This window comes from Zonotrichia leucophrys, chromosome 1A, assembly GCF_028769735.1.
Source record: "Zonotrichia leucophrys gambelii isolate GWCS_2022_RI chromosome 1A, RI_Zleu_2.0, whole genome shotgun sequence".
NCBI classification, from domain to species: domain Eukaryota; kingdom Metazoa; phylum Chordata; class Aves; order Passeriformes; family Passerellidae; genus Zonotrichia; species Zonotrichia leucophrys.
Window position 1 is genome coordinate 18,350,849 of NC_088170.1, and position 26,776 is coordinate 18,377,624.

At 38.6% G+C, this 26,776-nt stretch overlaps 2 protein-coding genes across 4 annotated transcripts in view; one reads left to right on the forward strand and one right to left on the reverse strand.

Moving 5' to 3' along the window:
- The first annotated feature begins 1,789 nt into the window (after positions 1 to 1,789).
- The window catches only part of TMEM117 (transmembrane protein 117), a 179,979-nt gene continuing 154,992 nt past the window's right edge, over positions 1,790 to 26,776 (forward strand). Inside the window, exons 1-3 of one of the 3 annotated variants that reach the window (XM_064731039.1) lie at positions 2,384 to 2,639; positions 2,793 to 2,848; positions 4,556 to 4,860. In XM_064731039.1, coding sequence (XP_064587109.1) covers positions 4,584 to 4,860 — 277 coding nt within the window. In that variant the 5' untranslated portion in view covers positions 2,384 to 2,639; positions 2,793 to 2,848; positions 4,556 to 4,583. Of the gene's footprint in view, positions 1,930 to 2,383; positions 2,640 to 2,792; positions 2,849 to 4,555; positions 4,861 to 26,776 lie in introns of those variants that run through there. The other 2 variants (XM_064731030.1, XM_064731020.1) reach the window with 2 other exon arrangements.
- Positions 20,611 to 26,351, reverse strand: LOC135456864 (P2Y purinoceptor 1-like). The gene is made up of 2 exons (XM_064731006.1): positions 26,282 to 26,351; positions 20,611 to 21,623 (listed from the first exon to the last, which is right to left on the reverse strand). The coding sequence occupies exons 1-2, from the start codon at positions 26,349 to 26,351 to the stop codon at positions 20,611 to 20,613; spliced, it is 1,083 nt and encodes a 360-aa protein (XP_064587076.1).

Here is a 26,776-nt window from a genome sequence, read left to right on the forward strand (position 1 = left end):
TGAGTAGTGGAGGTTTGAGGTTTGAGGGAATTAAGTACCTTTAATGAGAAGCATGCCAGGGAAGAGGCATTTGTGCATCCGCAAATGAAGGAAGGAGGATAGGATGAGAAAACTGTGACTGTTTAACCTTGAGAAGGGGAAGCTCAAGGAAGAGGATCTTATTGATGTGTCTAAAAGCCTGATAGGAGGAGAGATGAAGACAGACTCCTTGTGATATCCAGTGAGGGACAAGAGGCAATGGGCACAAACTGAAATATGAGAAGTTTCATATCATTTATTACAAAAAGAACATTCCAGTTACAGACTATTGTGCTGACTCCTCATATCTGAGTGTAAAATGACACTCAGACAAAAATTGATACTGTAATATCAATTAGTAGTATCAATATATGGTTAGTTCAATACTGACAGCTCTGCTGGAATTTGGGTGTAAAATGGCAGCCTTTACACAAGTGCTATTTTGTAGTAGGAGTGTTGATAGATTAGTTCCATTCACAAGTATCAAAACTAACATTTCAAGATGACTCATTGTCCTGATTCAGCCTGCCTTTTAAGTTCAATTTACTGGTTTTACTTCTGGCTTTTTAATTTGCTGACAGTTTTGTAGGTAAGAGTTTGTTTATATTCTTCTGTTGCAGGCAGTCCCTGGCTTTCAGTGAGCAGGCCTGATTAGTCTCGTCTACTGAGATTATTTGTTAATTGTTGATATTCAGGTGTGTATTTCATCAAGTAAATCTTGATTGCTTGGTTAAAAAGAAGAAATAGGAGCAGTCCATCTTTTTTTTATATATGAGTGAAACACTACACTTTTAAAAATTATATCAGCTTCCTCTTAAAACAGCAAAGGAACAACATGAAATTTGGGGGAGATATATGGAGTGCTTATGCTTTTGGTTACTTTAGTAGAAAAGTAGATAATTTTCATTTTATTAACTTAGTGACTTCAAAAACTTGCTCACTGATTTACTATCTGAAAAAAAATGTTCATGGATGTTTTGTAGTAGCGTGGGTTCCAATCTGAGCTGAAGAGAATATTTTTTGGTGTGTAGGTGCATGAAGAGTATGATCTCTTTGTAGTGCATGCTGCCTCCCTCTCTGTGGATTCTCATTAGCTGAACATAAGGAGACAGAGTTCTGCAAGCGTGGCAGTACACACAGAACTGTTGCATGAACAGGCAGTGCTTTCACTATATTTCTGTACTCTCACATTGCACATTATGATTTTTCTGTTTGAATTTTCTTTTTACTGTAAAGATAGCTTGGGGTGTGTTAGTGTGAAATACTGAATACTGCATCTTTCTATATAAAACTGAGGGTCTCAGACGATTCCACTGAGGAAGATAATGTTGTGATTATGTTGGACATCTTCAATAGCAGTTACATTTATTTACAAAAATACATAATACTGTGTTGCCAGAAGTACAGAAGGGGTTCACAAGTCATCTTCAGCTGCTTGTTCTGATTGTGCTGGTCTTTTGCAACATGACTCTTCTAAAGAGCCTTCCTCATTCCTCAGTGGATCTCAGCCACATTCCTGTATACCTTGGCCTGAAGCAGCCAGTTGTCTGTCTGCCCAATTTCAGATACCCACTCCAGTGGAGCTACCTGACTTTTCCCAAAAATATATTGTGTCTAGCAACTTCAAGTTTGTTTTATCTGTCTTCAGCAATGACCAGAACTAGTACATACTGCATTAAAACCCAGTCATAATGCAATGCTAAGGGCATCCTGTAAACGTTTTCCTGGGATGTCAGCAATACCAGCACACTGGCACTAGGGACCACATCCCACATTAAAAGGCTTTGGTTGACAATTCGGCTGAAGTGCAACGTCAACAACTCTGGCAGGCAGCACAGGGGCATTTTGCCCGACACAGTGACCGTACAGACTGGGTGTGTACCCTGGAGCCTCAGCATAGCCCCTTTCCAAGTAAGTAAATTGGGTGTAGACCTCCTTCCCCTCCCAAATATGAGGGTTTTCGTAGCTCGTCCTGAGTGATCCGGCTGTTATTGCCAGCCCTGTACTTTTGCTTTGGGATAATAAATAGCCAGTTTTGACCGCCTGTTTTCCGTGTTTGTAAATTTGCATAATCCTGGAGTCTGACCGAAGGGAATTGAGTGCTGCTCGGGTTTCGTTCACCTGGGCGGCTGGACAAGCCCCCGTGGCTCCCCGGCCACCCTTTCCGGGGGTGAATAAAGACACCCGCGGCGCACCGCGCACGTTTCGGGTCCTTACCGGCGGACTCCGGGGGAGGGGCGGGCACGGCCGGGCACAGGCGCCGGGGGCGCCGGGACCCTGCCGCAGCGGCGCCGCCCGCTGCCGCCGCGGCTGCGGCACTGCCGGTGCCGCTCTCCCGCGCCCGGGAGCGGAGCGGAGCCGACAGGAGCAGCGCAGCCGCCGCCGCCGCCGCCGCCACCGCAGCCGCTGCCTCCCGCGGCGGCCGGGGGGCGGGACGCCGCGGCAGCAGCGCCGCTGTCAGCGCCCGAGGGGCTGGGGGCCCTGCCGGCCGCGGCAGCGGAGCGGGGCCGCCCGCCGCCGGGAGCCGCACCGGGCGGGCGCCGAGCCGCGCCGCAGCAGCAGCAGCAGCAACAGCAGCAGCAGCAGCAGCAGCGCGCCCGCGGCGCCGGATCCCCGCGGTGGTGAGTGCGGCGGGCGGCCCGGGCGGCGGCGCTGCGGGGGCCCGTGGCCCGGTGCCCGGCGGGGCGGCGGCGGCCGCAGCTACCGCGCCGGGGGAGGCGGCCGCGGGTGCCCGGTGTGCGCCGGGGGCAGGGGCAATCCGGTCCATTTAACAGGTTGGGACGGGCGTGTGGTCCGCGGCGCTGTCGGCACCCGCGATTTCGGCGTTGAGGTGGGTAGGAGCAGGATTTTTGTTAGCAATTTGTCACTGCTGCTGTTGCTAATATTGGCTTCCGATTCTCTAAAACGCTTCCTAAGAAGCCGCGTCTTCAGCTGGGTTTTTGATAACTCTCGGCTATCCGGCAGCTGTCAAAAATACCAGGACGTGTAGTTGTTTTTTTCCGGCCCCATTCGGGTTTTAAGATGGCTCATACACATAAGGAAATACCAAAACTTTTCTTAATGGTAACAGAACGAAAGGAGAACAAGAAATAGCTTTGGGCATCCTTATGGCTCAAAAGGCAGTTTAATCTCCCCAGAGTGGTATTTTCTTAGGCAACGACCCCTACTTTAAATCAGTTTTTTTCATAAAGTTTTCAAAGGACCGGCACTTTCCTTGTGCCAACTTTTAAACTCGGTAATGTGGTATTATTTTCTTTTTCATATGTAATTTATGCATAATGGAATATTATTACCTTCTTTTATTTACTGAATGCATTGTCTGAATCTGTCGAGGGGTTCTTTTATGCTTTTCATTTATTAGGTACAGGATTACTTGCAATTTTACTAATATAAATTAGGTTATGGAATTAAATCATTTTGGGACTAACTAAAGGGAGACATTGAAATTTATGCCATTTCTAAGTTTGTAAGTCCTAAGTTAGAAGTCCAGGAAGGGATGAGTAATTGATAGGGGGTTTAGGTCTTTTGTGGGCTGGGTCCTGTTTGTTTTGGGTTTTTTTCTGCAGGGCATATGACATTTACAAAAATTTGCCACTGTATCCTTGAAGGATCATGCTGTGATAAACAAGCAGTATTACTAGACACATTTTTTTTCTTCCTACACACTGTGTCGCTTGAATAATTTTGGTGTTCTACAGCACAAAGGCCTTGTATCTGTGCATACAAAGTGGTTGAAGAGGATGAAACAACTAATTGGTTGTGAATAAAAGAAAAAGAAATCAAATGGCAAACAACTAAAGTGGTCCATGGTCCGTTGCATGTTTCTATAGCAGTACTTAATAAGTAGGCAGGTTTCAAAATGCAGTTTTTGCATTCATACAGAACAGTCTGTTTTCAGGGTGTCTTATTTTATGGTTTTGAAAATATAGGGGAACTCTCTGAAATCAGTGAAAAGATTTATGCAGGCTTGCCCGACTTGCAGGAATTAATTCTAGAAACTTTTCCAAGATGTTATTCTTTCATGTGAGCACACGTTTCTGATCTTTCTGGGTCATACGCTTTTAAGCTTCCAGTAGAAGACCTCTGGACTTCTGGGCTGGTTCCATCCTTCTCCTACATGGAAAAAGATTTCATTTAGGCTTAGCATAAATTTTTTGTGAAATCTGTGTTGTATGTTTTATGTGGCTGGAAAGGCAATCTGGGTTTTAGGTGCCTTGCCATGTTCTTGTATTCCTTCTTTTCATGCCCAATTATGGAGGAGGTGCATGAAGTATAGTTATTTGAAACTGAAAATCTTGTGCTGCAATGTACATATGTTTGGTTGTTGTTTTTACATTGGAATAGAGAGAAATTTCAGTTTTTCCTGTGTCTGGATCTAACAATATCTTTTGATTGAAACTTTCATTTCTAGTCAAGTCTAAAGTATTAAAAATTACTGATGACAAGGTTACAATGATTTGATTTTGTAATGTGTGAGTCTCTTCTAAACTCTGAGAATTTGGAGTACATATAACATTATGCATTTGTGTCTTTACAGGCAAAACCCAGTTCTGCAGTATCTGAGGATGGGTAAAGACTTCCGCTACTACTTTCAGCACCCGTGGTCTCGCTTAGTTGTGGCTTACTTAGTGATCTTCTTTAACTTCTTAATATTTGCTGAGGACCCAGTATCCCACAGCCAGACAGAAGCCAATGTTATTGTTGTTGGTAATTGTTTCTCCTTTGTAACAAACAAATACCCTGAAGGAGGAGGCTGGAGATTTTTGAAGGTCTTTATGTGGCTCCTTGCCATTCTCACAGGACTGATAGCTGGGAAATTTCTCTTCCATCAGTGCTTGTTTGGTAAGTTAAAAGATGCATCTGCTGACTTCCTGCTAATGGCTTTCTGACTTTTCCATTTAGCTTTCTACTCATGGCAATTTAGTAAACTTTGCTTTTAATCACTTCTACTGTTTAGAGCTGTATAGAACTCAGTACATGAAAGCTTACACTGTGATGGAAACTAATGCCATAGCATAACTCTCTGTGATTTCAGTCAAAAAAGGATAAAAATAGTGAAAGCTGACATGTCTTAAATACTTGGGAGGCCAGTAACTTTCAATTTTTCTGTGTTATAAATGTACTTCTTTGCACTATCAGACATGTTTTTATGTCTTATTATGTAATTTCTCAAAAATTTGAAGAAAAGGAATTCTTCCTTGGGGCAGCTGCTCTTCATGTCTTGTCAAAAGACACTTAAGTGGAAGCAGAGGCTCTCATAAGTGTTAGCAGAGCTGTGCTGAAGAGCTCCCATGTGAAAATGAGAATTCTAGAGAGGTAGGACCTGTCTCTGTTTTAGTACAAGAGCAAATCAGTAAAATGGAAAAGTGAGAAATGGGGAAAAACATGACAGGAAATGTTTCCATACACAAACTGTGACTTAACTGAGGAATGTACCATACATGAACTAACTGAAGGGGATGAAATGGCTCTGGAAAAAAAAAATCTGAGACTGAGAACTTAGGTGTAAATATATAGAGATAGAAAAATATCCATTGTTGTCTTAATTCACCTGTAGAGAATGTTGCATCTGAAGGCTCAAGGCTGTCTCTATGTTCTAGAGGTAACTAGAAATCTTCAGTGGAAAAGATTTCTTTGTTTCTGCCAAATCTAGGGGTCTCCTTGAGCCAGATCTTATGAGCTCTTGGAGACCTATATCGCACCTGAGATAACTCAGCCATCTCAGATGGCATAAAATCAGCAGGATGGCTTCTGTGGTAGTGTTGGAAACAGAAAAGTTTTAATGAAAGGCAAAATAACAAAGCTCTTTACAGAGAAAACCCAAGCCAGGGGCAAGAGGCTCTTGCTCCTGCTAGAACACCTTACAAAAGCGATTAGTTCCTTTTGTTATCTTCTTTTTCTAGTAAATTGCTTAGGCGGGACTTTTTTGCTTCTGTCCAATTAGCTTTCCGTAAGTTTGAGGTGAAGTCCCCAACGTCCTATGAGGTGTCTTTTTACTTTACTGAGGAGAGAAACTTTTGGGCTTACTCCCTTTTTAAGGAGACAAAGGATAATTTGGTCATTCCATCAACAGGAGGCACATTCCTCCATCTGCCAGTTGCACTATTTTTTGAAACGTGATTCTGGGTGTGTTGCTGCTGGTCTGGATGGACAACCCCCATATTCTTATATTGGTAGCACTGCAGGATGGATGGTTACTGGAACACCTCAAAGCACATGAGCAATAGGCCGTTTCCTTAGTCTGTCTCGTTCTATTAAGATCAAGAGAGAGCCACTATTGTTTCAATAAATCAAATGTAAAGTGTTGTGTTGAGGAGTGAACAAGCAAAGCCACATCAAATGACTTTTAATACAGACTTCTCTTGAAGTCGTTATTCTGAAAAATAATTAAGCATCATGAAGACTATTCAGCTGTTTTACCATAATGTAATGGGAAATGTAAAATGTTCCCATAAAGAGAGGATTTTACATGGAGCAAGGACTACCAAAGAATGCTTTCAATTCTGGCTTCCCCAGTTGAGAAATTTTGTTAAACTGAAGATGTTTAAGGAAAAGTGATGAAACTGATGATAAATTTAGAAAATTAGCCCAATAGTGAGAGGATTGAGAGGATAAAAGGAAGATTAGAGAGTGACTTGCTCAAATTTGAAGGGCAGAACTTTTAGTTCAGCATATGTAATGCAAGGTCCAGTGCTTGGAAGTGGCAAATAGCCAGCATTTTTTTTTTATCTGAAAGGCTAGACAACCAGTGGAACAAGTTTTTATAGGCTATGACCTCATCAAGACATGAATTTTTACTTTTAAGAACACATTTTTCTGACAACAGAGTCATTACCTTCTATCTAGGTAGGTTATTATGATAATTCCTTCTGAATTTGTAAGTGAATATCGTATGTAGCTAAACATAAATTTTAAAGTGGCTTGATTCAGTCTTGCTGCCAAACAGGGAAAGTCTGTCAGTGTCTTCTGCTTTGTGCAGTTGCTCAGTGAAACAGGATATTACCCATATTAGCAGCACCCATCTTTTATTTCTGTAAGGATCACATGTCTGACCATTCTGATATTTGTGGCAGCACTAAGATGGGTCAGCATTGAGAGGAAACTAATGGGGAAGAAATTCCTAATCCTGAAGGCAGTGCTGGTTTATGGATATTTGTGGCTGTGGTCTGGGCAAGCAGCAGGGGTGTAGGTACAATCTGATTTGAGGCTGCACATTGAGGTTCATGGCAATTTGAGCCAATGTGGATCTGTCACAACCCCACTCTCCTAATGCCAGCCACATCATTCTGAGCCAGTGCTGTTGTTGATGTGACAGAGCAGCAAGCCAGCTCAGGCAGCCAAACTCATGGAAAATCAGTTGCTTCTGCTGTCATCTACAGCAGCTCCTTGAAGTGATGTGATCACTTGAGTGCCATTGCTGATGAGATGGCCAAGGACTGTGCAGCCAGGATAGCTGGGGGCTGTGGCAGCCATACCTTGTGCTGGCTCCAGTGCTGTGGGGCTGCACCCACACAGTGTGGCAGTGGAAATGCTGCTGGTGATGCGCTGAGAGCAGATGGCAGGCAGTGGGACTGAAGAGCTGACTGTATTGCTGACTGATGTGGCTGTGTAGCTGTGTGGATAGACATTGCTGGGATGAGAATGTGAGTTTACAGCTTCAAGTATCTCTGTGTCTCCAAGAGATTTGTACACCCATGCTGAAATATTTTCTGCCTGTTATTTGCTACTACTTTAATGACTTCATTGCCTAGAAATCATTCCTTTTATTGAGATCCTCATTGAATATGTCCTCTGGATCTTCTGGCATCAAGCAGTTAATGAATTCACCCCATTATTGTTTTTAATTTCTCTAGTCTATTTCTTTAAGTAGCTCCTACTTTTGTAATTTTTCTTTATTTAACTTTTTTTTAATGTATAATTGCTTAGGACCACTCTGGATTTAAATCCTTGTTTGTTTATTTATTTTTGTTTTTTTTTCTCTGCTAAACTCTGTTTGCAGAGGAAATTGTGACTGGTTGTTTCTTGTGGCCTGTATATAACTTCCTGCAGTCAGGAAACCAAATAGCACCAGTCAATCTTCCCTTGTCAGGTCTTGGCTCAGCATGGAGGCTGCAAATTGAAAATGAAAAGGATTAGTCTGCCTGTCTCACTTTAAATGAAGAGAAAACAAATTTCTTTCTCTATGCCCTTTCTGCTTTTTTATTCTTTGTCTTCTATATTTCTTGCTGCTGAGTTTGCATAGAAACTAGAAAGATAGTGTAGCTAGAACGGTGTCATAATACAGTTTACCATCTGTGAGTCACTGCCTGATAGCCATGAATGTCATGGATTAAAAAAATAAAAGAAATAGCACCTTATGTCTCTAAAAGTGGAAGAAGACAGGTGCTGAAAACCTGATTTAGGCTTCATCAGTCTGAGTTTACAGAGAGATAAGGGAGTAAGTAAACTATATTGATGAGAAGTAGAGATTTCAGCTGGAGGACATAGTGGAATGTTTTGTTGATAATATTTGTTGCAACCTTTGAGCAGTATCATCTTCAGGGAATCCTTCAAGACACTCTTCATGACTTAAAACAAGACTAGAAAACAATTAGTTTTCTTGTTCTTCAGTCAAAAAATAGCTTATTTCATTTGGTAAACGTTTCCCATGATAAATATTTCAATGGAAAATAGCCCTTATCGAAGGCATTCTTTATATATTCATGACATGTGGTCAGAACAAGTAGAATTTTAACATTGTCTTTTGGCTGTTATCCACTGTGTTATTTTGATCCATCACTAAGCATATCTTCTGTTTGGTTAGGTATTGTGTTCTGCTGTGCTTTTAATTTTGCAATGGAAAGTGAAAAGTCATAGAAGAATATTGGGAGTTTGGGAAAATAAAAAATAAAGATACATACCCCTGGTTTGCTTTTTCTTTCTGTATGAAAGAATTAATTGAGATAAAGAGGTAATTTCTTGATTAATTTTCTCCTTTATTTAAACCAGATTTATTTAAATCTGCTTGATTAATTTTTCTGCTTTATTACAAACTGACCCATTTGATGACACTATGCATTCAAAAAATCCATTCTAATCTTGGCTTAAAAGAAATTCCTAAATAAGCATTTGCCTATTTTTCATATTGCTCTGTGGCATTATATGGAAGATAGCACAGTCTTTAAGGTATAGAAAGTGTATGTTTTAATTGGCACCTGCTCAGCATCTTCACAGTTGCTCTTCTGCACTACTTCAGACCTAAATTATGAGTTCAGTGGGGGGGGGGGGTTGCCCAAAATTCAGGCTTTGTATTTTGCATCAGTATGGATGAACATGATCCTTATAAATCATTATCACTGAGCCCAGTACAATAGGTATTCTAATCCATACCCCTCTACTGTAAAAACTCCATGTTAGGGACAATATTGAAGCTATCTCTGGATAAGAGAGTAAGCCCAGCGACCAGAAAGGTATTAAAACCTCAAAAAAGCCTAGAGATTATACATATAAAAATAAGTCTTCAATTTGAATAGACTTTTAGCAGTATGCATAAATGGGCAGTATACTTGGAAAAATACCTTATTTTTTTCGGTCCAGGATTTTTGCTTTGACTGGTCCTTATGTGTACTAATCCTTAGCTTATGCTGCATATTAGATACATTAGTTTTTAAAACCTTACTACAAAATGTACATATTTCTGCTTGTCCATTTTTCTGCTTTTCAAGATGTATTAAAATCTGGTTAAAAGCCTGATTGCAGAGACTATGTTTGTATTGTATTTGTATTTGAATCAATTGTCAATGAGTGTTCTTAGATTTATATTTGTAAGTTCCTTTCTAAATAGTGTGGATGGAAAAATTAAATACTTAATGCGTTATAAAAAATTACAGCAAACAAGATATATATAGCTAAATCTGTATTTCTTAAAATGGAGGAATCATAATACAGCGAGTAAATTAGAGCCGTTGAATTAATGTTGAATTTAATGGGTTTCTCTTACAAATGTTCACAGTATGCAGTTTGTTTAAAATTAAATGATAATGTGAGCTTCATAGACACTGGGATAAATGAATAAATCACTCATTACAGGAATTGCACTGAACTGTGGGTGCACACAAATGTTGCAGATTTTTTAATGGACAGCAGTGCCATGCTGGGAGCAATTTCATGATAGATGGTTTCAAACAAAACACTCACCAAGGCTATGTGATCTGAAAACATTACTCTTTTTGTCAAACATCTTCTCTGGAAGCTCTAAAAGATCATGCAAATGTCTTAAAAGCAGACTCTTCAGTGTCACCTTTTATGCTGAAATTTAAGGGGTTTATTAACTGAATGAAGATTGCGAGTGGAAATTAGGCAGACTGGGATTTGGTCAGGTTGATGGTGCACTACATGGGAAAAGTGGATGTTAGGTAAAAGGATAAATTCATACAATATTACATATATGGTCAGTTAGTATCCTGATATTTTAGAGATCATGTTAGTGTAAAATCTAGGCAGAGGTATTGCTGCTGGTGTTGGCATATCACTTTCATAGTGGTGCTTGTGAAATAGCTAGTGAGCCATGTGATCTGTTTGGCCAAAGAAGCTTCCCATAGATTTGTTAAGATTTTTGCATGCTTGTTCTCCAGCCAGATTGCTTCCCATCCTTGTTTGATGGTAGTGATAGGAACAGTTATACCACCATCTGTAGAAACAAGTGGTGTGCATATAGCAATACTTGCATAAAATTCTAAGCTGATTGATAGAGCATATTCTTTTCTGTTGTCAGCTCTGTGTCTTACATTACACTAAGGACTGTCACTTAAAACCCAGCAACTTTGTTCCTGCTCTTTCTTTTCCATTGATGACTTCAGCCTGATAGAAAACAACTAATGTGATAGCTGGTAAAAAAGACTGTCTTCAAGAGCCTGTTCAGTATTTTAATAATAATGACCAAGTTAATACTGTTGAAGGTATTCAAGGTCTGCTGTGATTGCTTCAGGGTCAGTTCACCTCTTTTGTACCAGTAAAATGTTGAAGCAATACAATAAAATTATTTTGGTCCTACAAAATGTGTGCCAAGGGGCCAGTCTAACACTTTGCTAATAATAATGCACAAATGACTGTGAGCAAGCACTTCTGAGAGCCAGAATCCTCAAATTAAAGAAAAAAAAAAAAAGGCAGCAACATAAAAAGAAGAAGCTCTCAGCCAGCCACTGAATGAGTTGCAGGCTCATCAGATTCCAGCTCTGGCAAGCTGACAGTACTTCAGATATCAGTTTATTTTAAACTTTACATCATTCATGAGGGAGACCACAAGTGACCTTTCAAATATAAATGAAAAGCATGCAAGTGACCTCCTAATTTCTTCTCTTACTCTTATTTTTAGAAGAGCCATAATATTTCACTGCTTCCTCTTTTCACACTCAATGAGAAGACTGCTGTTGTCTGCACTTAGCCTTCGTTGTGGAATCAGTCTTTGGGTAGTAAATTATAGAGTTTAATTGGAGAAATATAGGCAATAGCTACAAAAAGATTATTCTCTCTTGGTAGCAGATTTGGTTCTACTGGAGGTGCATACCCCACTCCCCAAGCAGTAGCATAAGAGTGCAGAAAGAGCTACGTGTGTCAGATTTTCCATAACGGGAAAGCTCTAGATAATATTTAGCATCCAGTGACTAAAACTAAAAATAAGTTCATTGCTATTTTATATTGATGTGTCAAATCTGTGTTTTGATCTTTTTGACATAAGTTCCAGATTTTTCTTTCTGTTTGAAGCCAGGAGTGATTTTGGAATGATGCCTGCCTCTTATGGGAATGATGTGTCTCCATTCCCCAATTTCCAGAAATAGAAGTGAGCTTATTCTTAGTAGATGCATCCTGATGGGCACAGTGCAGGTGCAGCCTAGTGCAGGGGCAAATTTCATGTATCATTATCCCATATAAGGAGGAGATGGAGAGGATATTAGTGTGGAACATCACCTTGCCATATGCCTGCTGAAGAGTCCCTAGGAGAACATTATTTCCTTGGTCCCCTTAGGCTGTAAGTGGCATGAAGGTCCTTCACATACAAACTACATTTCTCTCTGTGTGATTCTGCTGGGACCCCCTTTATCCAGCCTGTGCACTCTCCTGCCTGTGCACCTGCCTTATAACGTTTGTTTTTTAAAAATATAAATATATATATAAATACAAACTTTTTTTATTTAATATATTTAATTCCAGAACAACAAAAAAAACCAAAAAAAAACCCTCAACCTGTTCTGGTCCTTAAAAAATTTTGAATGCATTATCAGGATATAAGAACTGTTTAGCAAATAGTAGGTGTGGTGTATGCATTTCGCATAGATATTTTACATATGGCAAAAGTAAAAAGAATTTGTAAATGTCTTCACTAACCAGACTGACTTTCAAGGAGGAAGGATCAGTAATTGTTCCCTATGACACAGGTAGGCCAGAAATGCAGAGTTTCTAAATGTGATTGCTGAGACATGAGGCACATGCCCTAATTTCAGATGCTGGAAAACAGGATTTTCTGCATTCTTCTTTTTTCATCAGGAGGGGCAATGCTCCTTTCCCCGTTGAGTAACTCATGCCAGGGGTTGGCAGGAACAGCAGAAACTCTCCTGCTTTGAGGAGTCACACTGTCCCTGGTGCCTGTATGTGGGAAAGGAGTCTCCCAGGAGCAGGCTGGACATCTGAGTAGAGGTAGCAGCAGAGCCTTGAATTCTGCTTTCATCTGCACCACTGGGGTATGACCTTTCAAAGTGGCCAGCTGTGTAGAGCTTTTTAGGCTCACTTATGTACATGCTAAATAATATTTTCTCTTTCTGTGGCACCGATGTAATGTCTGTCTACTATGAAGCACACTTTCATTTAATAGTAGAGCAAAAAAGAAATCTGTGCATGATTGAGGTAAATTCAAACATGCTAAACAAATAATGAAAAAAATAATTAGGGCAGTGAGGGAGCAAAGAGATGAGGCAAGATGAACAAAAACATTCCTAGAGAGTCACAGCAGCAACAATATTTAATTTTAACTTACTTGAGTAAAAGGCCTAAAGATTGAGAGACTGCAGTTTTAAATAACAAAACCTCACAAATATCCTACCTCTTTTGCTAATAGATGTAAGTGACAAAAAATATGGATCTTAATTCACACCTACAGTGTAATGTGGTAAAGGTACAGAAAAGGGAGAAGGAACTGAAAACTAATATTTTATAAGGAATGTCTGTGGAGTTCCTGATCTGGGGAATTCAGGGCTTAGCAAACATTCAATTTTGTATCGCTTCCATGCAACAAATAAAAAGGTATTTTCAAACAGTTTTCTCCATGTCTACCACTTTGCTTCATGTTATCCTTGATAGGTTCCAGCTAAGATGACTTTGGAGTGGTTTGGGGCTTATATCCCATGAGCTTTATCTCTGTGGCAGCCAAAGGTGGAGCAATTTTTATCTAAATTAGAGGTCACTTTTGTGTGACTTGTCTAAATTCAGAGAGTAAAGCAGGAATGCTGCTCTCTTGGGGATGCCTGCAGATTTCCATCTCTTAGGCAGCAGGTGAAAAGCAAAGCTCTCTTGAGGCTGTGTTTGTGCTTGCCTTGCAGGGATCAGGGGCTCTGCGGAGCTCAGGGCCATGCTGCTGTGCCAAGAGCTGGCCCAGGCAGCCTGTGCCTACCCAGAGCTTATCAGACTAAACTCTGGGTATCAAGGATGCCAAATTACTAACTAATCCTTGATTGGTATCAAGGATGCCAAATTACTAACTATTTCAACAAACCTATTTTATAATGGTGCCACCAAAGCAAGCGATACAAAATGGTACAAAATGAGCTTTCATGTGTTAAATTTTTTTATTTCAGTTTTGGGCTGAAGTTTCTGAAAAATGTCCTCAGGAAAAAAAAAAAGTCAGGTTCTCTGATAACTCAGGAATATGTTTATAATATTTATAGAGTCAGAAATTTAATAGCTATGTCTTCTTTTAATCACCTGAGAATTTGAGGTTTTGCACTTGACATTTTTCCCTCAATTCAAAATTCAGAGAAATGTCATGAAAATCTAAGTATGAATCTGTTTCATATAGTTAGCTTGCACCAATGCACAAGTATCCTGCAATGACATGATATTAAGCACTGTTTATTAATCTTAATTTGCTTTTACAGAAATAGCACATAATTAATTTGTATTTTGTACACCATATAATTGTGTCCAAAAAGGATAATCTACTACATACTGATTGAAAGAGACCACAGACTAGACTAAACTGTCATAGCCACTATATTTAGTAGTAATTTAGGAAAAACTGGATTTTCAATCATTTGATACTATGTTATTTGCAAGAGTAACCAGGACAAATAATATATTGCAAAAACTGCTTACTAGGAATACTCTGGCTGGAGAAACTGTTATAATAACCAGTGAAACTGAACAAAGTAATATTTCTATGGCAAATTTCCTTTGAAACTGGTGTATAATGAAGACAAATTTTCATTACTAAGAAAGCAAAAGGGTGGGTAGGTTGCAAGTAAAATATATAAAAATACACTTTCAAGGTAACTGAATAAAAAGCTAGCAAACTATTAGGTTGGCAAGGAGAAGGGGAGGAGTAGAAAATATTGTAATTGAAAAATATTTTAACTTTTTCCAATATGAGCTTGGTTTTTCTCCTTTGTTTTTAAATGAATAATGAATTTAATCATAAAAATAGTGTACAGAAATATACATTGCTATTCTTTATTTAGCACATTTAGCTCTCCTTATTGGAGAACTGTTTAACTAGCTGCCATGTTCACTTGAGACCACTAGAAGGTGCTCCTCTGTTGAAAGATAATTATTTCTCTCTGAATTGCTGTTAAAAGCTAATTTTCCTCTGATAACTGTGGTTCTGGCCAATTGTTTACACAGACTGTAATTGCAGCCGCTACCCCTGCTATAAACCAGCTGGACTTCATCTGCTGTAACCATTATCACAGCATGAAAATAAAAGATCTGTTATCACTCATTCTCTGATAAATCAAAATCCCATCTGAGCAGGACTCTAGTTATTTCTGCTGGAAGGTGAGGCATGGAAATTGTGGTGGAACTAACAAACCACACGTTATGTAAAGTTAGGAATCACAGAATCATTTTGGTTGGAAAAGACTTTTATGATAATTGAGTCCAATCATACACCTAACACCACCAAAACCCATTCCTGGAGTAAATTAAGGTGGAATGCATCCCTAGTGAGAGTTTGTACACTTGTCTGAAGTCTGAAGGAGAGTCCAACATAAAAAAAAGAAAAAAACAAAAACCCAAACCAAAACAAAAAACCCCAAACAAAACTGCGACAAACATTCAAACAGTCACTTGTTAGAAGTACAACTGCTAAATGTAAGACTGGTCCGAGTCTGGCAGAATAATAATCAGCCTCCCTGTGTGAGATCTGTGCAGATTGCTGCACATACTAATTCTGACATAGGACTGGATTAACTGATTGTATCCTTTCCTGGTGCTCAGACAGGTGTTGATCTGGGTGCATATACAGGCGCATCCTGTGCATGGCTTAGAAAAAAGAAGTTTTCACAGAGTCTGGAAAGGCTGAGGTCTATGCGCATACCCCTGTACTTCACTGTGAGCTAGAGAACATTTTTTGTCACAGGAATGTGCTTCCTCTGGGTCCCACAAAACCAATTCTCCACTTTTTGCACTGGAAACACAGACATGTTCAGTAATGGAGTGCCTGTTTGTCCAATGTGAGATCTAGTCACAGTCTCCATAAGAGACAGCAGAGTTGCAAATATTTATTGAAGACAAAAAATAAACCTCATGCTTAATCTGCTTTGTTTTTTGACTCAAAATTCTTTATAAATGTTTATTTTAAAAGCCTGTGTATTATATACATTGTAAGCAGTTCTATTTACTATTAAAAATAAGCTTATGAATTGGCTTCAGGAGAAAAGAACAAACAGTGTAGAAAAACCCTGATTATTTTGACAAGTTGTTGCAGAGCATCAGTAAACTGGTATTGAAGAACAGAAGTTTCAGCACTTCCCTTCAGAGTTCAGCATCAACATTACACAGGCTATAAATACTGCTATGTTTCTTTTATCTGTTACGAGGTCTGGATTCCAAAGAATTCAAAGAAGGAAAATGTAGTTTCTGGAAGAATGATATATATGATGCCTAAACATTTTGGCTCTAAAATTTAAAAATTAAGGAGGATCATGAAATTGCTTACATAGGTCTGGCAGTTAAAAAATGCTAAAAATTCTAAAAGAATAAAGAGTGCAAAAATATAATTAAATACTTACATGTCCTCTAACTAACTTTTTATTTAATTATGCAGTGAGGCCATTTAAAAAGAGAATTATTTTTTCCTAATTGTTTTGTAACCTGGGATTGGGTCGCATAGAATTAAAAAATCTCAGGAACAAATGCGTTAGCATTTTCTGTTGCTAATGCAGGGTTTTCAGTTACTTCCCCATTTAAAAATGTTCTAAAACATTACAGGAAATCAATATCTATTTTTACAAGTTCCCTTTTATCTGCATCAGCACAATTGTCTAAACCTGAAGTAATAAAATCAGTAATAGTAAATGCTAAAATTAAAATTATAGGCTAAATGTCTATAATGGAAATTGAGAGGTGCAGAAAAATTCAGAATTAAACCTGCCTACACATTAATTCTGGCACAGTCTTGGGCCTTCCCAGGTTATCTGCATTTTACAACTCTTTCAAATCAGCAGCCTAAAGTATTGCTTCTAGGTAGTAACAATGACATGAATGTAAAGCAGAGATGTGGTGCCTTCAGGACCCTCCTGCAAGGTTTGCTATGGCAGAGGGCACTGACCATCACCACCCGGCTCTTTCCTGCCTTTGGCGAATCCATTAGGAAAAGAAAGTGTCAGCTCTTTCCTTGTAGCAGCAAAAGTCAATCCTCCTCTTCTTGTTTTGGTATTCAAAGATGAATGTGCATTCTTATGAAAAATTCTGTTCTTTCCTTCTTTGAGAAATAGCAAGAAATCTTTAAAGGCTATGTGGGATTTCTAAAATGGCATTTCTTTCTCTAAGGAAGGCAGAGGGCTATGCATTTCACCCGTGTGCACTCACAGAGATTAGTTGAGATTAGGCCCTTGAGACCACCAAAAACAGGTAAGACAGGCTGCACTGGAAGCCCAATGGAAAGACATCTGGCTACAGACATCAGTCTTCTGACCAGTGTTGGCTGAACTGGTGGGAAACCCGAGATCCTGAGCTACCTTCGTCTTAGCACACAATGTTCTGTGTGAGGACATCAGTTTTCCAGCTGGGTCAGTAGCTGAGACCTTGGCTGTTACCTTTTGTGACATTAGGCTGCATTTTACCTTAGACTGCAGAAGCTGAGAGCTGCAGTGCTCCCTGATTAGGGTTCACCTTTCCCAGCTGGAGGAAGCCCCATCTGTGCTGAGTCATGTGAGCTGGAAGGGACCAAGCTGGTAAGTGCCAAGCTGAAGTCCTGAAAAGAACTTGGGAGGGCTGTAGGTTTGATAGATCCCTGCAGGAGGCCAGCACACCCCATGATCTCTTGATTGCAGACTCCAAGGAGACTTGGCCCCTCTGAGTCTTGGATGTCTCTCTAAAGAAAGAGCAGAAAAGTTACATTTCTTTACGAGGCAGAGGATGGACTTAGCCATATCACCTGCCTCGGCTGTGGTTTCTCCAGTCTAGCCACATTTTTTCTTGTGTCTAAAGAGATTTGACTTCCACAGATTAAAGCAATGTACAGTAGTGAAGTATTTTAATACCATTGTGGTATTGTTATAGTTTTTTTGCCAAGTGAGGTGATTCTGAGGCATGGCAAAGAAAAACTTTGATACTGGAATACACTCATTTATGTATATTGAAGAGAAAACCAAACTTTAAGCAACATGTGAACATTTTTATTCTAACAAGTAAAGTATTACAAAGACAAATAGAGAATATAAAGATGCTTTCCTTTGCAACTTTGGGAAATTTGTAGCAAAATTTATCTCTTCAATGTAGAGATTTGTGGTTTAATAATTTTTGCTTACAAAACCATGCTAAATGTACAATAGTAAATGAGAAAGTTGTTTTTCTGACAATAGCTGACCATGTACATAAAAGGTCAAATCTTTCAGGCCATCGTCTCTCTTGTGTTCATTGAATGTATTATGATGTTAGAATGTCTAGATAGGGTACACAAAAGCTACCTAGACCTTGCAGTCTGTTTTGTAGGCTAATACATTATTACAATATGCTATAATGTGTTCAAACTCATAATAGTTACGTATTTAACTGGATACCATGGCCTCAGATTTAATCCAAACAAAGATCAGTGAGAAACCAATATTGCAACATATTTTTCATAGTAGAAGGTGTTTACTTTGGCTCTTGGCTGCTTAGTTTATTGTTCACTTATTGTAGCAAAATGGAATAAACATATAATTTTATTTGTTTATGTCGTTCTATCCAGGTAGTATTATAATAAAACATTTTAGGAGCATGTATTTCAAAGTGAAATTACAAGCAAGTAAACATGAACAGATGTCTTGTGCCTTTTAACTCTTACTTTGCAGAAAACCTTTGGTTTCAATCAGGGCAACATGAGCATTAGATCAGTCTAGTTGAACAAAAATGCTTTTAAAAAGTGTTTAATTGATTATATAACCATTTATAATCAGGAAAACAAATGTCTAGAACCCTTATCAGCTACTAGAGTATATTCACTGCTGAGTATCATGAGAAACAGGAATATCTTGAGGTGAGAGATGGAAGGATTTTTTAAAGATTATGCAGTGCTTTTAGACTCAGCGTGTTGTATGAGATGTCCAGGCTGGGAGAACAGCCAGCAGAGGCACCGTGGCACCGATGTGTTTTGTAGCAATGCCCTTAATTGCTTTTTTCCTTCTGATCTTCATTATTCAGGGTTGGTTGAGACTAATTTTTCTAGAAGCGTGAGGTTGTTACTCTCTTTTTTCTCCCCTTTTTCTCTTACGTGTGTGAGCATCTTGGGACCTCTGTTACAGATGGCTTTACTGATAGATCATTAATGAGCTTTATGGAACTTGTGGACACAGACAGCGGAGGCAAGCAGAAATGGAGGCATGTTTCCAATAGACAATTATATAAAAAAAAAGACTATTTTTCTTTTAAAGTAAGAAAAATTGAAATTTTGAGAATTATCAAAGGAAAGAAGCAGTACTTAGAATGAAGTACACATAGGCATGCAATTTTCCTGTGATATTTTGTGTGTGTAATAGTATATCCCAACACTTGTAAAGTGTTTCAGATTATCAGAACTGGATTCTTTTCTTATCACAGTTACAGATAACTAAAAAAAATTCTAGATTTTATTTTTGTATATTTAGTCAATACAATTGAAACAGAACAAGAGACATTGAATACCCATATAGAATAGAATAATTTTATAATACATACAAGGAGAAAATTATATTTAAAACAGTGGAAATTAAAGAATTAAGACTGTACAAAGTATATTAAAATCTATTTTGTCATCAGTAACTTTGAAAGTAAAGTTAATGTGCTCACTGATACATGGGCTTTCATAATTAACAAGGTAATGTGTGGAACTTGGCACAAAAACAAGTCAGCAGGTGGCTGATTACTGGAACATGATTATTTTGCCTGTACAGTGTGATGTGAAAGAACATATATTTAATTACTCTTGAAGGTGGATGTTCTGATGACTGTTGTGCTGGTTGAATGACTAAAATGCATTGTAGTCTAATTATCTTGGACTGTCCTGAAACTGTGATGCTAAGACCCCAAAGGAACAGGAGAAGAAGCATTCTGTGTAGTGGCATCTCTTACCCTTCTTGCATTTCAGGGCTTTTCCAGTGGAGACTTCTCCCTGCTGAGGAGTTCAGAGTTCGTGGCAGAACAAGTGGCTGCCCTGAAGCAGAGCAGTAATAACAAACAACTGCGGTTGCCTGGGTTTGCAGGGAACCCCTGCTGCCTGGGAGAAGGCTTAGCACAGCTCTCTAATCCATGCTTGATTGTTTCATGAACAGATTCACTGTGGCTCTGACTATCCTCAGGGACTTTATCTTACTATTTATTTTTTGTTTGTTTGTTTTTGGAAATGTGCTGTACTTTCCTGGGTTAATGAGGTTCCCCTGCCAGTGGAACTCCAGAGAAAGCAGCATTAAAATGAAGTACTTGTAGAAAGCTTTCTGCAAATGCTCAAGCAGTTCAGCTGTAAGCATTCTGACAGTTATTAATTGCACAATCACAATCACAGCAGCACTTACAAACTGATGAAGAAATAATTCACAGAAACTGTAAGGAGGCTCCTCAACACTGTCTGCCCTTAATCTTGCTGTATTTTTCTCTCCCAGAATTAAAGGAGCTACTTAGAACTTTTAATCATTTTTAATTCCATATTGCATGTACATACAGATAGAAGTATTATTTCACAATAAATTAGAGTATGACAACAATATTTAAAATGCCAATTCTGTAAAGCTAAGAGCTGCTAGTATTTCTTGTCAAGTTTTACTCTGCATTTCTGTGTATTCTTGCTTATTCAAGAGATATCTGTACAATGTGGGCGACCAAATATGAAATACGTCTGATGACACAAAGCCACATGAGCAGCTGGAAATACAAGTCTTTGTACACTGGAGTTTAAGTCATAGTTCTCAGGGACAGAGTGATTTCCCTTACCCTTCCTGTCAGACAACAGCATTTGGGATGACATTTTATACTTTTAATTCTTTCATAGAATGTCTTATTTGCTAATGTAAAAATGATTGGGTCAAGGCAACTGTTGATGCTGCAGATGATCTCTGTGACTTTGTAAATGGCACTTAATGTGCCCATGTTCCCACAGGGTGATTGACAACTAATTCTGTAAATTAGTAACACCATCATCATGACATGGTAAGGTATGAAAGAAACAGCGAACACAACCATAGCAGCTGAAATCAGTAAGAGAGGCCTAACAAATCTGTTCCTTCTTTGCTGGCGTTTACTGAATTGCAGTAACGCTTTGAGAGTCAACATGTAGCATGTAAAGATAACTGTGGCTGGAATTAGGAATCTCAGGATAATTTTGGAGCATGTGAATGGCACGAAAAATTGTATAGGTTCTTCAGTGCTATCCAAGTGATCCGTGAGGCTCTGCTGTCTTCTAGATGCAAATGTGTAGTAAATCTCAGGCCCCGATGCAATCGCTATGAAGATCCAAACCCCGATGGTGCAAAACACAGCCTTTTCTTTGTCCCACCATGTCAATGAGCTGATGGGATGAACAGCACCTATGTATCTGTCAAAACTGATGAGTGTCAGGAAATACACACTTCCATAGATATTAATACTAAAAAGTACTGCTATGATGTGATAAAACTCTGGACTGAAATAGATAGCAAACTTCTGGATATTATAATATACTGAAAAAGGTGCCACAAGAGTCCAGGTAAAGTCACACAGTGCCAAATTAAAGAGAAATATGGTATTGGTAGTCCATGTCTTCATGCAGTAAACATAGTGTCGTAGTGCAAGCACATTGCCTAGAAATCCTGCTAATAAAGTGAAAAGGCAAACCAGAATCAGCAAATAACAGTACCACTCCAGCTTAGGATTTCTGTTGCAAATTAAAATAATGCATGTGCCATTCGTCATCTGTCCACGGGGTACACCTGAAGGGAAAAGAGAGACCAACAACCTTTAAAATAAAAACAGAGTTGGATGCATTGCATTTAAAATTCAAAAATTTTAAGTTAAATTCAGTGTGTTTGAACAGGCAAAAGAATTCAGAACGTAGTATAATGTACAAACTCTCTCCTCTATCTGAAAGAAATGTAAACTCCAAGTAGGTAACACAGCTTACTCTACAACACCCGCACAAGCAGATCTTCATGAACTTATATGAGAAGCTTTATGTACTTTCCTCTTTGCTATTTACTGTAGTGTACGATGGATATGAGAAAAAAAGTGTGCACTCTCAAGTGAGAGCAGTGTCCCTTGGCCACTAATCTATTTTTGGAAAAAGCAGAGGAGGTGACAGAAGGACAGTAATTGCCAATGCTCATTCCATCATTGCTTTGATTGCCTTGAGCATCCATATGGGGCCTAGGGGCAAGCTTCATGTGGGCAGCTGTGCACTGAGCTGTGACTGAGATCACAAAACAGCATCAAAACAAATGAGGATAGAATTCTGCTTTTAGTGAAGGCCACAGAAGCTTTTCAATCTAAAGGGCTACACAAGGTGCTTTTTTAAACCTTTTTCTTTCATTTTCTTCTGTAAATATTTATCCCAGAATTAAAATATTGTGCTTTGGTAGCATTAGAGAATATTCTTTTCATCCAACTTTATGGCCTACTTTGTATAAATTCCCATTATGGAATATGTGGAATTTAGATCTGCAGTGTATTTTTTTCAAAGCAAGTTTTTACTGCTTATTAAGTCTTATGCTTAATTCTAATGATTTTTTTCTCCTAATAAAATCAAAGGCTGGAATATTCTGTCAGAATGAGCTGTTACCAATTGCAGTTTGTTATGTTTCTAGCAAATTTCCAAATGATGCCAGACTGTGAGTCCTGTCCAAGTAGAAGCTTTTTAGGAGGATCATCCAAACAGCAATTTATAGATCAGAGTCCACTCCAGTGCTTGATAGGATGACAGAATAAAATTTTCATCAGTACAGGCCATATTTTGAGTGGAAGAAAGGACCTTTTCAGAATGTTATTGACTTAGTGAAAATTTTGGAACATTTTCAACCACTGAGTTGGCAATAGTGGATTTTTTCCTAAGGTAATGCTTTGCTTTTGTGTTAAGCTTAATACATACTTTTCCAAAGGTGTGTTCACATACATGGGTCAAACTATAACAAACAGAAGCTGCAGTGAAGACCTGCTAAATAAAAGCTGCATTATTGTGCTTTGCAAATTTATGGTCCACTCAGTTACCGGACAAAAAGGTGGTTTAGACTGTACTCAACAAAATTAGGAAGGAAAGTGGTTTTTCTAGAAGCTCAGCAACAAAGGCAGTCAAATAACTTTCCAGGAAATTATGTAGATAGAAAACCATCTGTTCTACTCACAGTGTATTTCACAGATGGGGAGTGTTTGTTCTATAAATGTATTTTTTAAAGTATGGAAGCACTGGACCTTAACCTAAGGTAGCTATACTTTCCCTGCTTCTTAGCATTTGTGAATATAAAAAATTACACAAACTGTGTAATTGTTTTCTTGTGACATTTATAAGATATCTCTGTAAATTCTTTAAAATGGGAAAGATGGTTAAGTAACATTTTCTCATGATATGTTCAATTAAAAGTAGTTTGAATAGGTATAGGAAATTTATATTTTCCTAAAACCCTCTTGGCTAGAGTTTGTGTGTTCTTGGAACTAAATGGCATTTCCTACCTCTCTGCTTTCCTTTTCAGTCCTTACAAATGGCAGTATAAGTAAGTCCTAAACTGGCTACAGACAGTATGGCCATAGCTGCACCAGGGAATTGTAATGCCAGGTTCCCAGTCTTATTGAGCCTCTGGCCAAGGGCAATAGGTAGGTCTAGATGGAGGGAGGCAAACAGCTGTGCCAATACCACCCGCTCAGCTCTGCTCCAAGTTGGCCATATAAAGTCTGGATGTGCAGCCTCGTAACTGTGTTAGGGCAGTCACAGACTTAAACAAAACAAACTCCCTATCTCCTTCATCACCTTCTGTTTGCTGGGCTGCACTCAGGACTGAGCTGTGTGAAGCTGGTTTTGTAGCTGAAGGGGATGGAGCTGCCCAGCTGTGTAAGGTGCATTTGGAGCTCAGAGAGTCATTAGAAAATATGTCTATTTGTGTAGGCATTTCCCCCATGTCTACCTTGGGATTCCTGTTTGAATTTTCTGAAATATTTTTTGCTTTCTCCTGATAATTCTTTGTATTGTAGTAGAGCTTAGAGACCATAAATAAGACTTGGTTCTTGAAGCTCTGCTTTGCAACTGAAGTGAGTGACTTTGAGGGTGGACACAGAGGTACAGGTGGAGAGATAAAAAGAACCTTTCCTGAGATTACTTAATAAGCAAGAGGAAAACACAAGGGGTTTGACCCCCCCATTTGGTGCTATTCCAGGATCTCTTGGTCTTCCATCAGAAGAATTTAAAGCCTATACAATCACAGTTGCAGTCTGACTGCATACAGGAGGACAGGCAGCATGCCCTGCTCTATGCTGAAGCCATTGGAGCTACCCTGATGTCCAGAAGATATGTGCTGTAATAATTTTCAAAAGTGACATTTTTTTATATCAGACAATTGCAAGTTTTTTGTCTACTGTCTTAGCACCAATGGCATAACTAAAGCTACAGGATATGACTAGATTGTCTTCACAGTTTGAATCCAAAATTTTGCATCTGTATTTTAAGAAAACTTTCTTTTTCTGAACATTACAGCATTCACTGCTAAGTCCATATATTCTTAAGCAAAGCCAGCCAACACATATATGCATATTGTATTGGGGTGGAATGAGCAACAGCACCGTGGCATATGTTGTCATTACTACTGGCTAAAATCAGACTTGTCAAACTTTGATAAAAGTAGAATTGGTTTGCAAGGTTAAAAAATACTTCCCATTTATTGAGGTTAATTTTTCAGTTAAACAGTTTCAGTCATAGACGAAGATGACCTGGAGCACTGAGTAGGCAGAAAGAGCAATCCCTTGATGGTGCACCCAGAATTAAAGTAATATATCTGATTCAATGAAGAGCTTGTTATTAGAATATTACAAATATGCCCAGGAAATGGTTGAAGTTTATGGTTTCCATCACTCATAATTAAGACAATAAAGCATGCTAAATGCATGGGTAAGAACTTACTGTTTCTCTTGTTTCTGCTTCTGCAGTTTAATGAGTGCAACTGTCTTAAGGGCTGTGGATCAAAAGATACTGGAAAAACTTGAGTTTTATAAAAAGTGACCTGTTTGATTCAATTTTTTGTATCTGCCTATTGAGTTGTCTTTTCTCTTGGACTGGAAAAAAAATACTGGTTGGTTACTGCCTGGTTTGTTGTAGAACCCTAAATGCTGACATCTCTGCTACCCTGTGTTCCCCCCAGCTGATGTGCTCTCCAAAGCCTTGGAGCAGATAAAAAGACCTGTTTACATTAAGAAACTACATTTTGAGGAAGCTTCTGGTGGAGCTAGGAAACATTATGATATTACAGTCTTGATTTTTGTATATAGTTAATTCACAGTTTATCACTGGTGGTCATTCATATGTCATTTAACTTGCATTTGCAAAGGTCAGTTAGGCTTAAGACATTTATTTGGGGTTTTTTAAGTATATAATTTTTTATGTTTAAATATATCCTAATAACCATGTTCTTCTCTGTCATACCTGTCAGAGTTTATTTTACATTTTTAACAAGTTCAAATAAGCAACAAATTTTCCCTGAAGTAAAAAAAAAAAACAAAACCAAAAAACAAAAATCAAAAAAAGAAAGCGAGTCAAAAGCTTATTTTATGTATTATTATTCCTTATCTACTCTCTTTTCCCCTTGCTACTTTTTGTTTGCTATTCTTTATGGTAAAGGCCCTAATTTTGCATGAACTGTTTTATTTTTCTGGAATTACTCTGAGAATTTTTGTAGGGCTGTTTTGAATTGTACTTGAATCTAGTACAAGTCTATTCCAATTACTAGGTAGGCTTTCCAAATTTCCGACCATTCACACCCCATAATATTTCTGTTATGTGTGTTTCAAAAGTGTAACCTTTTTATAAGAACAAAGCATTATACAGACTCCTAGTTTTTGTTATAAAACCAATAAGCATTATTTGCAATTTTTAGTTTAACAACTTACCTGTTAGGCAATCATCTGATCACCCATTTTTATTTCAACTGAATTGATGTGAAAGGATGTATAAAACAATTTGAACATTATGTGGATCATTTAACATATTTTAGTTTAAGTGCATTTAGCTTGTTATACTTACTGGTACGGTGGGAGCAATAAGTAACAGCTTTGACATTTGTATGCAGTTAGGTAAGAAGATTGTGCAAATATTCAATTCCTTTCATTTTTACGTATCTATGTTGTGATTAAAGTACTATTTCTTTCATTAAAAAATTATGTTGATGAGCCCTGCTTGAGAGTTAATGAAGTTGCATATGGCAAACACAAGCTACAGTAGAAGGAAAGTTAAAGTGGAAAAATTTGCCTACTGAAGACAGTATTTATGAAAATATTTTAAGAATATGATATTTATACACATTAGTAAGTATTAATCAATGTGTAATAACTAAATAGGAAAAAGCATTGCTTTGGAGGGTACAGGTGCAATGAATATTTATTAAATCTTTCCTCTTACCTGGTTTAGAAAAGTTGGAGTTATCTGTTTTACAGAAGTCTAGATTCCAGGCTGTGTTCTTTCTCTCCATTAATCTGGACCTCCTGAAATCACAACTCTATTTTGCGAGTACTGCTTATTATCCAAGGTGTTGGTAGTATTCCATATGCAGTGGCAGCTGTTCAGAGAGCAGGATTCAAACTGCAAGGGAAATACCTTTTATCATTAAGCCCCTCCTCTCAGTAAGTCAGGATAATATGTCATTGCCCTAGCAGCCTCGGGTTGCTCTTTAGGGAAGGACAGACTTATGGGACACCCTCAGTCTAGCCAGGCCAGGGGCTGTCATGGTTTCTAGCAGTGAAAATGTAGAAGAGTACAGGGGCTTGGGGCATGTATATGTGTGTTTGCACTTTCCCTTTCTTCATCTTTCTTCACTCACAGAAACCTTGTTGCTACCCTACTACTGGACTGGACTGTGGACCTCTGTTGCTCTTGTCCTACTGTAGAGCTTCATTC